This window comes from Salvelinus fontinalis, chromosome 9, assembly GCF_029448725.1.
Source record: "Salvelinus fontinalis isolate EN_2023a chromosome 9, ASM2944872v1, whole genome shotgun sequence".
Lineage (NCBI taxonomy): Eukaryota > Metazoa > Chordata > Actinopteri > Salmoniformes > Salmonidae > Salvelinus > Salvelinus fontinalis.
The window spans coordinates 817,481-830,711 of record NC_074673.1 but is presented as its reverse complement, the minus strand read 5'-3'; the positions used below and the strand labels follow the sequence as shown (position 1 = coordinate 830,711).

General features: G+C 47.6%; 1 protein-coding gene across 1 annotated transcript in view; it reads left to right on the top strand.

The window, feature by feature from the left end:
- Positions 1–13,231, top strand: part of pgghg (protein-glucosylgalactosylhydroxylysine glucosidase) — a 47,150-nt gene that overhangs the window by 27,473 nt on the left and 6,446 nt on the right. Inside the window, 4 exon segments of the mRNA XM_055933021.1 lie at positions 1,895–2,006; positions 2,363–2,435; positions 7,173–7,309; positions 7,503–7,636. Of these exon segments, the coding sequence (XP_055788996.1) occupies positions 1,895–2,006; positions 2,363–2,435; positions 7,173–7,309; positions 7,503–7,636 (456 nt within the window).

Below are 13,231 nucleotides of genomic sequence, written 5' to 3'. Positions count from 1 at the left end.
AACACCTGACCCCAACACTACCTCACACAGGTAACACCTGACCCCCACACTACCTCACACAGGTAACACCTGACCCCCACACTACCTCACACAGGTAACACCTGACCCCCACACTACCTCACACAGGTAACACATGACCCCAACACTACCTCACACAGGTAACACCTGACCCCAACACTACCTGTACCTCACACAGGTAATACCTGACCCCAACACTACCTGTACCTCACACAGGTAACACCTGACCCCAACACTACCTCTACCTCACACAGGTAACACCTGACCCCAACACTACCTCTACCTCACACAGGTAACACATGACCCCAACACTACCTCACACAGGTAACACATGACCCCAACACAACCTCACACAGGTAACACCTGACCCCAACACAACCTCACACAGGTAACACCTGACCCCAACACTACCTCACACAGGTAACACCTGACCCCAACACTACCTCACACAGGTAACACCTGACCCCAACACTACCTCACACAGGTAACACCTGACCCCAACACTACCTCACACAGGTAACACCTGACCCCAACACTACCTCACACAGGTAACACCTGACCCCAACACTACCTCACACAGGTAACACCTGACCCCAACACTACCTCACACAGGTAACACCTGACCCCAACACTACCTCACACAGGTAACACCTGACCCCAACACTACCTCACACAGGTAACACCTGACCCCAACACTACCTCACACAGGTAACACCTGACCCCCACACTACCTCACACAGGTAACACCTGACCCCCACACTACCTCACACAGGTAACACCTGACCCCCACACTACCTCACACAGGTAACACATGACCCCAACACTACCTCACACAGGTAACACCTGACCCCAACACTACCTGTACCTCACACAGGTAATACCTGACCCCAACACTACCTGTACCTCACACAGGTAACACCTGACCCCAACACTACCTCTACCTCACACAGGTAACACCTGACCCCAACACTACCTCTACCTCACACAGGTAACACCTGACCCCAACACTACCTCACACAGGTAACACCTGACCCCAACACTACCTCACACAGGTAACACCTGACCCCAACACTACCTCACACAGGTAACACCTGACCCCAATACTACCTCACACAGGTAACACCTGACCCCAACACTACCTCACACAGGTAACACCTGACCCCAACACTACCTCACACAGGTAACACCTGACCCCAACACTACCTCACACAGGTAACACCTGACCCCAACACTACCTCACACAGGTAACACCTGACCCCAACACTACCTCACACAGGTAACACCTGACCCCAACACTACCTCACACAGGTAACACCTGACCCCAACACTACCTCACACAGGTAACACCTGACCCCAACACTACCTCACACAGGTAACACCTGACCCCAACACTATCTCACACAGGTAACACCTGACCCCAACACTATCTCACACAGGTAACACCTGACCCCAACACTACCTATACTTCACAGGTAACACCTGACCCCAACACTACCTATACTTCACACAGGTAACACCTGACCCCAACACTACCTGTACCTCACACAGGTAACACTTAACCCAAACACTACCTCACACGGGTAACACCTGACCCCAACACTACCTCACACGGGTAACACCTGACCCCAACACTACCTCACACAGGTAACACATGACCCCAACACTATCTCACACAGGTAACACCTGACCCCAACACTACCTCACATGGGTATGGTCACATCTAGGCCAGTCATCCACAGCCGGCTCCCTAGTGCTTCTCCTTTGGGCCTAGTTATTTTCTGATCTGAATGGTAGGCATAGGTATTAGCAATGTAGTGATGGCTGCTTCCACCATATTACCTGCACTTTAAATACCTGCAACCTGTCTCTCTTCCAGGACATGTCCATGTTCACAGAGGGGCGTGGCAGCCAAGTGATTTGGGGCGTGGCTGACTACTGGGTTTCCAGGGTAACCTGGAGCGCTGAAGAACAGGAGTACCACATCTTAGGTAAAGGGACACTCGGTAAACGTATTGTTTATAAATAGTCAGGCCAACTGACGTCAGTGTATTGCTAGTACTAACTATAACGATAGCTAGTATGAGGTTACAATGTACTTACTGTGATATTCGGTTGTCTCACCTGTGGTTATCTCACCGGTGCCATCTTAAAATGAATCCACTAACTGTAAATCACTCTGGAAAAGAGCGTCTGTTAAAAACGACTCAAATGTGTTGCAACTGATTTCGTTGTCATGCAGACTAGGTAAGCTATTTAGCTTATTGGTCGTAGCAACCCTGTTGCTTGAGTAAACACGAGTAAACAAGACATTTACCAAAGTGTCTCTTGTCTGTTTTTCTGCCAGGTGTCATGCCGCCCGATGAGTATTACTACAACGTCAACAACTCTGTGTACACAAACACTGTGGCCAAGTACAGGTATGTAACACACCAGAGGGGTGGCGTAACCAAGCAAGTTACTGTGTATTCGGAAAGTATTCAGACCACTTGAATTTTTCCCCAATTTGTTACGTTATAGCCTTATTCTAAAGTTGATGAATTTAAACAATTTCCTCGTCAATCTAAACACAATAACCCATAATGACAAAGCGAAAACAGGTTTTTAGACATTTTTGCAAATTTTGTAAAAATATAAAACAGAAATAGCTTATTTACATAAGTATTCAGACCCTTCGCTATGAGACTCGAAATTGAGCTCAGGTGCATCCTGTTTCCATTGATCATCCTTGAGATGTTTCTACAACTTGATTGGAGTCCACCTGCTGTAAATTCAATTGATTGGAGATGATTTGGAAAGGCACACACCTGTCTATATGAGGTCCCACAGTTGACAGTGCATGTCAGAGCAAAAACCAAGCCAGGAGCTCGAAGGAATTGTCTTTAGAGCTCCGAGACAGGATTATGTCGAGGTACAGATCTGGGGAAGGGTACTAAAAAATGTCTGCAGCATTGAAGGTCGCCAAGAACACAGTGGCATCATTCTTAAATGGAAGAAGTTTGGAATCACCAAGACTCTTCCTAGAGCTGGCCGCCCGGCCAAACTGAGCAATCGGGGGAGAAGGGCCTTGATCAGGGAGGTGACCAGGAACTCGATGGTCACTCTGACAGAGCTCCAGAGTTCCTCTGTGGAGATGGGAGAACCTTCCAGAAGGACAACCATCTCTGCAGCACTCCACCAATCAGGCCTTTATGGTAGAGTGGCCAGACGGAAGCCACTCCTCAGTAAAAGGCACATGACAGCTCGCTTGGTGTTTGCCAAAAGGCACCTAAAGGACTCTCAGACCATGAGAAACAAGATTCTCTGGTCTGATGAAACCAAGATTGAACTCTTTGGCCTGAATGCCAAGCGTCATGTATGGAGGAAACCTGGCACCATCCCTACTTGAAGCATGGTGGTGGCAGCATCATACTGTGGGGATGTTTTTCAGCGGCAGGGAGTACAGAGAGATTATTGAAGAAAACCTGCTCCAGAGCGCTCAGGACCTCCGACTGGGGTGAAGGTTCACCTTCCAACAGGACAACGACCCTAAGCACACAGCCAAGACAACGTAGGAGTGGCTTCGGGACAAGTCTCAATGTCCTTGAGTGGCCCAGCCAGATCCTGGAATTGAACCCAATCTAACATCTCTGGAGAGACCTGAAAATAGCTGTGCAGCGACGCTCCCCATCCAACCTGACAGAGCTTGAGAGGATCTGCAGAGAAGAATGGGAGAAACTCCCCAAATACTGGTGTGCCAAGATTGTAGCGTCATTCCCAAGAAGACTCGAAGCTGTAATCGCTTCCAAAGGTGCTTCAACAAAGTACTGAGTAAAGGGTCTGAATACTTATGTAATACTTATTTTTTTTATACATTTGCAAAAAATTCTAAAAACGTATTTTTGCTTTGTCATTTTAGGGTATTGTGTGTAGATTGATTAGGGAAATATTATGTTATTATCAATTTTAGAATAAGGCTGTAACAAACAAAATGTGGAAAAAAATCAAGGGGTCTGAATACTTTCCCAATGCACACTGTAGATCTACTCAGGCTTCTCTAACACTAACCAGCTTCAGTTAGCTTCACATTCCAGCTCAGGCTTCTCTAACACTAACCAGCTTCAGTTAGCTTCACATTCCAGCTCAGGCTTCTCTGACACTAACCAGCTTCAGTTAGCTTCACATTCCAGCTCAGGCTTCTCTAACACTAACCAGCTTCAGTTAGCTTCACATTCCAGCTCAGGCTTCTCTAACACTAACCAGCTTCAGTTAGCTTCACATTCCAGATCAGGCTTCTCTGACACTAACCAGCTTCAGTTAGCTTCACATTCCAGCTCAGGCTTCTCTAACACTAACCAGCTTCAGTTAGCTTCACATTCCAGCTCAGGCTTCTCTGACACTAACCAGCTTCAGTTAGCTTCACATTCCAGCTCAGGCTTCTCTGACACTAACCAGCTTCAGTTAGCTTCACATTCCATCTCCGGCTTCTCTAACACGAACCTGCTTCAGTTAAGCTTCACATTCCAGCTCAGGCTTCATCCCGTACAACGTCGCTGGATATTGCTCGCCCTCCTGCTGCTAACTCTAGCAGGCTTGTAACTGCGTGTGCATGTCACACATGGCTAGTCGAACACCGAACTCTTCATTGAGACGAGGCTGAAACGTCAGTCCATTGGGCCGAGTCAGAACTCTTCATTGAGGCTGAAACATCAGTCTACGGGCCGAGTCAGAACTCTTCATTGAGGCTGAAACATCAATCCACGGGCCGAGTCAGAACTCTTCATTGAGACGAGGCTGAAACGTCAGTCCATTGGGCCGAGTCAGAACCCTTCATTGAGACGAGGCTGAAACATCAGTCCCTGGGCCGAGTCAGAACTCTTCATTGAGGCTGAAACATCAATCCACGGGCCGAGTCAGAACTCTTCATTGAGACGAGGCTGAAACGTCAGTCCATTGGGCCGAGTCAGAACCCTTCATTGAGACGAGGCTGAAACATCAGTCCCTGGGCCGAGTCAGAACTCTTCATTGAGGCTGAAACATCAGTCCCTGGGCCGAGTCAGAACTCTTCATTGAGACGAGGCTGAAACGTCAGTCCGTGGGCCGAGTCAGAACTCTTCATTGAGACGAGGCTGAAACGTCAGTCCGTGGGCCGAGTCAGAACTCTTCATTGAGACGAGGCTGAAACGTCAGTCCGTGGGCCGAGTCAGAACTCTTCATTGAGACGAGGCTGAAACGTCAGTCCCTGGGCCGAGTCAGAACTCTTCATTGAGACAGTTTTTTGCACACATTTTTTTTTTGTTATTCAAAAAAATATATATAATCAGTCGTATTCCTCAAATGAAGGGAATAATGACAATCTTTGCGAGAGGGACGGATTCTGATTGAATTGGTCCGCAACTCGTGACTCAGACCCTTCATTCAGGAGTTAGCCTTTCGTTAGTCTGCATCGGAGCAGGTTAGTTCTAGAAGGATTAGAAGGATTTATTACCATAGAAATGTACCTGACTGAAAGGTTATCCCGAGTTGAACTCAGAGTTGACCAAAGTAACATTTACATGTAACAGTCACTCTGATCCAGAGAGACTTACAGGAACAATTAGGGTTAAGTGCCTTGCTCAATGTTGTAACTTTAATGTGTTACAGAGTTAATGTTTAAGTTAATTCATTGAGCTGTATCTAAAGATATTTCTTTACAGTTATTTACATATGTAATTGTATTGGTTAGTATTGAATTACGCTTTTGACTGCAAGTTCCAGAATGCCTTGCGACAGGAAGTAGAGAGTGAACGCGCTAGTTAAGTGCAATTAACAGGTGATTGATGGCTCCTTTGTGCTAGCATCTTATTTGCATTGCTCTGTAGAATCTAAAGTTGTTAAATGTAACGTGATCAAGAATTATTACTAAAAGAAGCTTTCATATCAAACCCGACGTCCCGAGTCATTACTTTGAAGATAGTTATTCTATACTCAAGGGGCACATCAACATATTTTTCACTTAGTTGGCTCAGGGAATCGAACCAGCGACCGTTCAGTTACTGGCCCAACGCTATTAACCGCTAGACTACCTGCCGGCCGGCCCAATTACGTGGCTATCTCCTCAAACATGCTTCGTAGGATACCCCCCCCCCTCAAACATGCTTCGTAGGATACCCCCCACTCAAACATGCTTCGTAGGATACCTCCCCCCCCCCCCCCCCCCCCCCCGTCACGGCTGTTTAAAGAAGAGGACCAAGGTGCAGCGTGGTGAGCGTACATTTTCTTTTATTGAATAAAAGATGACGCAGAATAAAACAATAAACACGACAAAACAAACCGTGAAGCTCAAAGGCTATGTGCCCTAAACAAAGTCAACTTCCCACAAAGACAGGCGGGAAAAAAGGCTACCTAAGTATGGTTCTCAATCAGAGACAATGATAGACAGCTGTCCCTGATTGAGAACCATACCCGGCCAAGAAATAGAAAATCATAGAAACACAAAACATAGAACGCCCACCCCAACTCACGCCCTGACCAAACGCCCTGACCAAACGCCCTGACCAAACGCCCTGACCAAACGCCCTGACCAAACGCCCTGACCAAACGCCCTGACCAAACGCCCTGACCAAACGCCCTGACCAAACGCCCTGACCAAACGCCCTGACCAAACGCCCTGACCCACGCCCTGACCCAACGCCCTGACCCACGCCCTGACCCAACGCCCTGACCCAACGCCCTGACCCAACGCCCTGACCCAACGCCCTGACCCAACGCCCTGACCCAACGCCCTGACCCAACGCCCTGACCCAACGCCCTGACCCAACGCCCTGACCCAACGCCCTGACCCAACGCCCTGACCCAACGCCCTGACCAAACGCCCTGACCCAACGCCCTGACCCAACGCCCTGACCCAACGCCCTGACCCAACGCCCTGACCCAACGCCCTGACCCAACGCCCTGACCCAACCAAAATAGAGACATAAAAAGGATCTCTAAGGTCAGGGCGTGACCCCCCCCCCCCCCCCCCCCCTTTCAGGTATTTCCCAATCTCACCTTATTTCCCATAGACCTTATTCATCGTCGTTCCACATCCAGGCTTTGCCGGTAAGAAGCGGAAGCTCCCTTTTTTTTTTTTTTTTTAAGTCTATGGAAAACATTGTAAATAGTAACATCACCGACTTTCTTTCTCATCTCTTACACAGTCTTGAGTTTGCTGTGGAGTTGGCTGCCCTGCTGAAGTACCCGGCTCCTCAGGAGTGGCAGCAGGTAGCAGACAAGATTAAAATCCCTTTCGATCAGAAGCAGAAATACCATCCTGAATTTGACGGCTACAAAAAAGGCGAGTCTTGCCCACGTTCACTTAGTTTCTTTGCTTTACTAAATGAATAGCTCTTTTTCTGTGTGTGTATTTATTTATTTTTATTTAAAGGTGTACTATCAATCTCATCCAGTCATTTCAGTAATAAGAACATGTAACACATGCAGTATTATTGAGTCTCCGCTTTTTTAAATTTTATTTGACTTTCTCCCAGGACAATTTGTGAAGCAGGCTGACACAGTGTTGCTAGGCTACCCCCTGGGTCTACCTATGACCCCTGAGGTCAGGAGAAATGACCTGGAGTTCTACGAGGCTGTCACAGACCCTGGTGGACCAGCTATGACATGGGTACGTCACATACTGGTATTGCCATGCACTGCCAAGAACGGGTCAATGTGTCAACTGTACTGTTGAAAGGGGTACCTACCCAACAAAAAGGACTTTATAACACATCACGCATTCATAACCCATACATAATCCATTCATAACCCATACATAACTCATTCATAACCCATACATAACTCATTCATAGCTCATTCATAGCTCATTCATAACCCATACATAACCCATACATAACCCATACATAACCCATTCATAACTCATTTATAACCCATACATAACTCATTCATAACCCATACATAACCCATTTATAACCAATTAATAACCCATTCATAACCCATTCATAACCCATACATAACTCATTTATAACCCATACATAACCCATACATAACTCATTTTTAACCCATACATAACTCATTCATAACTCATTCATAACCCATACATAACCCATTCATAACCCATACATAACCCATACATAACTCATTCATAACCCATTCATAACCCATTTATAACCCATTCATAACCCATACATAACTCATTTATAACCCATACATAACTCATTCATAACCCATACATAACCCATTCATAACTCATTTATAACCCATACATAACTCATTCATAACCCATACATAACCCATTTATAACCAATTAATAACCCATTCATAACTCATTTATAACCCATACATAACCCATACATAACTCATTTTTAACCCATACATAACTCATTCATAACTCATTCATAACCCATACATAACCCATTCATAACCCATACATAACTCATTCATAACCCATTCATAACCCATTTATAACCCATTCATAACCCATACATAACTCATTTATAACCCATACATAACTCATTCATAACCCATACATAACCCATTCATAACCCATACATAACCCATTCATAACCCATACATAACTCATTTATAACCCATACATAACTCATTTATAACCCATACATAACCCATACATAACTCATTCATAACCCATACATAACCCATTCATAACCCATACATAACCCATTCATAACCCATTCATAACCCATTCATAACCCATTCATAACTCATACATAACCCATACATAACTCATTCATAACCCATACATAACCCATACATAACCCATTCATAACCCATACATAACCCATTCATAACCCATACATAGCCCATTCATAACCCATTCATAACCCATACATAACCCATACATAACTCATTCATAACCCATACATAACTCATTCATAACCCATACATAACCCATACATAACTCATTCATAACTCATTCATAACCCATACATAACTCATTCATAACCCATACATAACTCATTCATAACCCATACATAACTCATTCATAACCCATACATAACTCATTCATAACACATACATAACCCATTTATAACCCATACATAACCCATTCGTAAGCAGTACATAACTCATTCATAACCCATACATAACCCATACATAACTCATTCATAACCCATACATAACTCATTCATAACCCATACATAACTCATTCATAACCCATACATAACTCATTCATAACCCATACATAACTCATTCATAACACATACATAACCCATTTATAACCCATACATAACCCATTCGTAAGCAGTACATAAGCATTTTTTTCTACAGCTAATGAATGCAGTATGTGTGTATTATGAATGTGTTCTGAAATCCTTACTGGTAGAAGGGTGTCACTCAGTTGGGGGTGTAGACGAGTGTCACTAGGGGGTGTAGAAGGGTGTCACTCAGTTGGGGGTGTAGAAGGGAGTCACTCAGTTGGGGGTGTAGAAGGGAGTCACTCAGTTGGGGGTGTAGAAGGGAGTCACTCAGTTGGGGGTGTAGAAGGGAGTCACTCAGTTGGGGGTGTAGAAGGGAGTCACTCAGTTGGGGGTGTAGAAGGGAGTCACTCAGTTGGGGGTGTAGAAGAGTGTCACTCAGTTGGGGGTGTAGAAGAGTGTCACTCAGTTGGGGGTGTAGAAGGGTGTCACTCAGTTGGGGGTGTAGACGAGTGTCACTCAGTTGGGGGTGTAGACGAGTGTCACTCAGTTGGGGGTGTAGACGAGTGTCACTCAGTTGGGGGTGTAGACGAGTGTCACTCAGTTGGGGGTGTAGACGAGTGTCACTCAGTTGGGGGTGTAGACGAGTGTCACTCAGTTGGGGGTGTAGACGAGTGTCACTCAGTTGGGGGTGTAGACGAGTGTCACTCAGTTGGGGGTGTAGACGAGTGTCACTCAGTTGGGGGTGTAGACGAGTGTCACTCAGTTGGGGGTGTAGACGAGTGTCACTCAGTTGGGGGTGTAGACGAGTGTCACTCAGTTGGGGGTGTAGACGAGTGTCACTCAGTTGGGGGTGTAGACGAGTGTCACTCAGTTGGGGGTGTAGAAGGGTGTCCCTCAGTTGGGGGTGTAGAAGGGTGTCACTCAGTTGGGGGTGTAGAAGAGTGTCACTCAGTTGGGGGTGTAGAAGAGTGTTACGCTGTTGGGGGTGTAGAAGAGTGTCACTCAATTGGGGGTGTAGAAGAGTGTCACTCTGTTGGGGGTGTAGAATAGTGTTACGCTGTTGGGGGTGTAGAAGAGTGTTAGTCTGTTGGGGGTGTAGAAGGGTGTCACTCAGTTGGGGGTGTAGAAGGGTGTCACTCAATTGGGGGTGTAGAAGAGTGTCACTCAGTTGGGGGTGTAGAAGAGTGTCACTCAGTTGGGGGTGTAGAAGAGTGTCACTCAGTTGGGGGATGTAGACGAGTGTCAAGCAGTTGGGGGTGTAGACGAGTGTCACGCTGTTGGGGGTGTAGAATAGTGTTACGCTGTTGGGGGTGTAGAAGAGTGTTACGCTGTTGGGGGTGTAGAAGACTGTTACGCTGTTGGGGGTGTAGAAAAGTGTTACGCTGTTGGGGGTGTAGAAAAGTGTTACGCTGTTGGGGGTGTAGAAGAGTGTTACGCTGTTGGGGGTGTAGAAGAGTGTTACGCTGTTGGGGGTGAGAAGAGTGTTACGCTGTTGGGGGTGAGAAGAGTGTTACGCTGTTGGGGGTGAGAAGAGTGTCAGTCTGTTGGGGTGTAGAAGAGTGTTACGCTGTTGGGGGTGTAGAAGAGTGTTACGCTGTTGGGGGTGTAGAAGAGTGTTACGCTGTTGGGGGTGAGAAGAGTGTTACGCTGTTGGGGGTGAGAAGAGTGTCAGTCTGTTGGGGTGTAGAAGAGTGTTACGCTGTTGGGGGTGTAGAAGAGTGTTACGCTGTTGGGGGTGTAGAAGGGTGTCACTCAGTTGGGGGTGTAGAAGAGTGTCACTCAGTTGGGGGTGTAGAAGAGTGTCACTCAGTTGGGGGTGTAGAAGAGTGTCACTCAGTTGGGGGTGTAGAAAAGTGTCACTCAGTTGGGGGTGTAGAAGAGTGTCACTCAGTTGGGGGTGTAGAAGAGTGTCACTCAGTTGGGGGTGTAGACGAGTGTCACTAGGGGGTGTAGACGAGTGTCACTAGGGGGTGTAGAAGAGTGTCACTAGGGGGTGTAGAAGAGTGTCACTAGGGGGTGTAGAAGAGTGTCACTAGGGGGTGTAGAAGTGTCACTAGGGGGTGTAGAAGAGTGTCACTAGGGGGTGTAGAAGAGTGTCACTAGGGGGTGTAGAAGAGTGTCACTAGGGGGTGTAGAAGAGTGTCACTCAGTTGGGGGTGTAGAAGAGTGTCACTCAGTTGGGGGTGTAGAAGAGTGTCACTCAGTTGGGGGTGTAGACGAGTGTCACTCAGTTGGGGGTGTAGACGAGTGTTACGCTGTTGGGGGTGTAGAAGGGTGTTACGCTGTTGGGGGTGTAGAATAGTGTCACTCAGTTGGGGGTGTAGACGAGTGTCACGCTGTTGGGGGTGTAGAAGGGTGTCACGCTGTTGGGGGTGTAGAAGAGTTACGCTGTTGGGGGTGTAGAAGAGTGTTACGCTGTTGGGGGTGTAGAAGAGTGTCGCGCTGTTGGGGGTGTAGAAGAGTGTCGCGCTGTTGGGGGTGTAGAAGAGTGTCGCGCTGTTGGGGGTGTAGAAGAGTGTCACGCTGTTGGGGGTGAGAAGAGTGTTGCGCTGTTGGGGGTGTAGAAGAGTGTTAGTCTGTTGGGGGTGTAGAAGAGTGTTAGTCTGTTGGGGGTGTAGAAGAGTGTTAGTCTGTTGGGGGTGTAGAAGAGTGTTAGTCTGTTGGGGGTGTAGAAGAGTGTCACTCAGTTAGGGGTGTAGAAGAGTGTCAGTCTGTTGGGGGTGTAGAAGGGTGTCACTCATTTGGGGGTGTAGACGAGTGTCACTCAGTTGGGGGTGTAGAAGAGTGTCACTCAGTTGGGGGTGTAGACGAGTGTTACGCTGTTGGGGGTGTAGAAGAGTGTTACGCTGTTGGGGGTGAGAAGAGTGTTGCGCTGTTGGGGGTGTAGAAGAGTGTTAGTCTGTTGGGGGTGTAGAAGAGTGTTAGTCTGTTGGGGGTGTAGAAGAGTGTTAGTCTGTTGGGGGTGTAGAAGAGTGTTAGTCTGTTGGGGGTGTAGAAGAGTGTCACTCAGTTGGGGGTGTAGAAGAGTGTCAGTCTGTTGGGGGTGTAGAAGGGTGTCACTCATTTGGGGGTGTAGACGAGTGTCACTCATTTGGGGGTGTAGACGAGTGTCACTCAGTTGGGGGTGTAGAAGAGTGTCACTCAGTTGGGGGTGTAGACGAGTGTTACGCTGTTGGGGGTGTAGAAGGGTGTTACGCTGTTGGGGGTGTAGAATAGTGTCACTCAGTTGGGGGTGTAGACGAGTGTTACGCTGTTGGGGGTGTAGAAAAGTGTTACGCTGTTGGGGGTGTAGAAAAGTGTTACGCTGTTGGGGGTGTAGACGAGTGTCACGCTGTTGGGGGTGTAGAAGAGTGTCGCGCTGTTGGGGGTGTAGAAGAGTGTCGCGCTGTTGGGGGTGTAGAAGAGTGTCGCGCTGTTGGGGGTGTAGAAGAGTGTCGCGCTGTTGGGGGTGTAGAAGAGTGTCACTCAGTTGGGGGTGTAGAAGAGTGTCACTCAGTTGGGGGTGTAGAAGAGTGTCACTCAGTTGGGGGTGTAGAAGAGTGTCACGCTGTTGGGGGTGTAGAAGAGTGTCGCGCTGTTGGGGGTGTAGAAGGGTGTTACGCTGTTGGGGGTGTAGAAGGGTGTCACTCATTTGGGGGTGTAGACGAGTGTCACTCAGTTGGGGGTGTAGAAGAGTGTCACTCAGTTGGGGGTGTAGACGAGTGTTACGCTGTTGGGGTGTAGAAGAGTGTTACGCTGTTGGGGGTGTAGAAGAGTGTCACTCAGTATGGGGTGTAGACGAGTGTCACTCAGTTGGGGGTGTAGACGAGTGTTAGTCTGTTGGTGTAGAAGAGTGTCACTCAGTTGGGGGTGTAGAAGGGTGTTACGCTGTTGGGGTGTAGAAGAGTGTCACTCAGTTGGGGGTGTAGAAGGGTGTTACGCTGTTGGGGTGTAGAAGAGTGTCACTCAGTTGGGGGTGTAGACGAGTGTCACTCAGTTGGGGGTGTAGAAGGGTGTCACTCAGTTGGGGGTGTAGAAGGGTGTCACTCAGTTGGGGGTGTAGAAGGGTGTCACTCAGTTGGGGGTGTAGAAGAGTGTTAGTCTGTTGGGGTTTTCTACACCCCCAA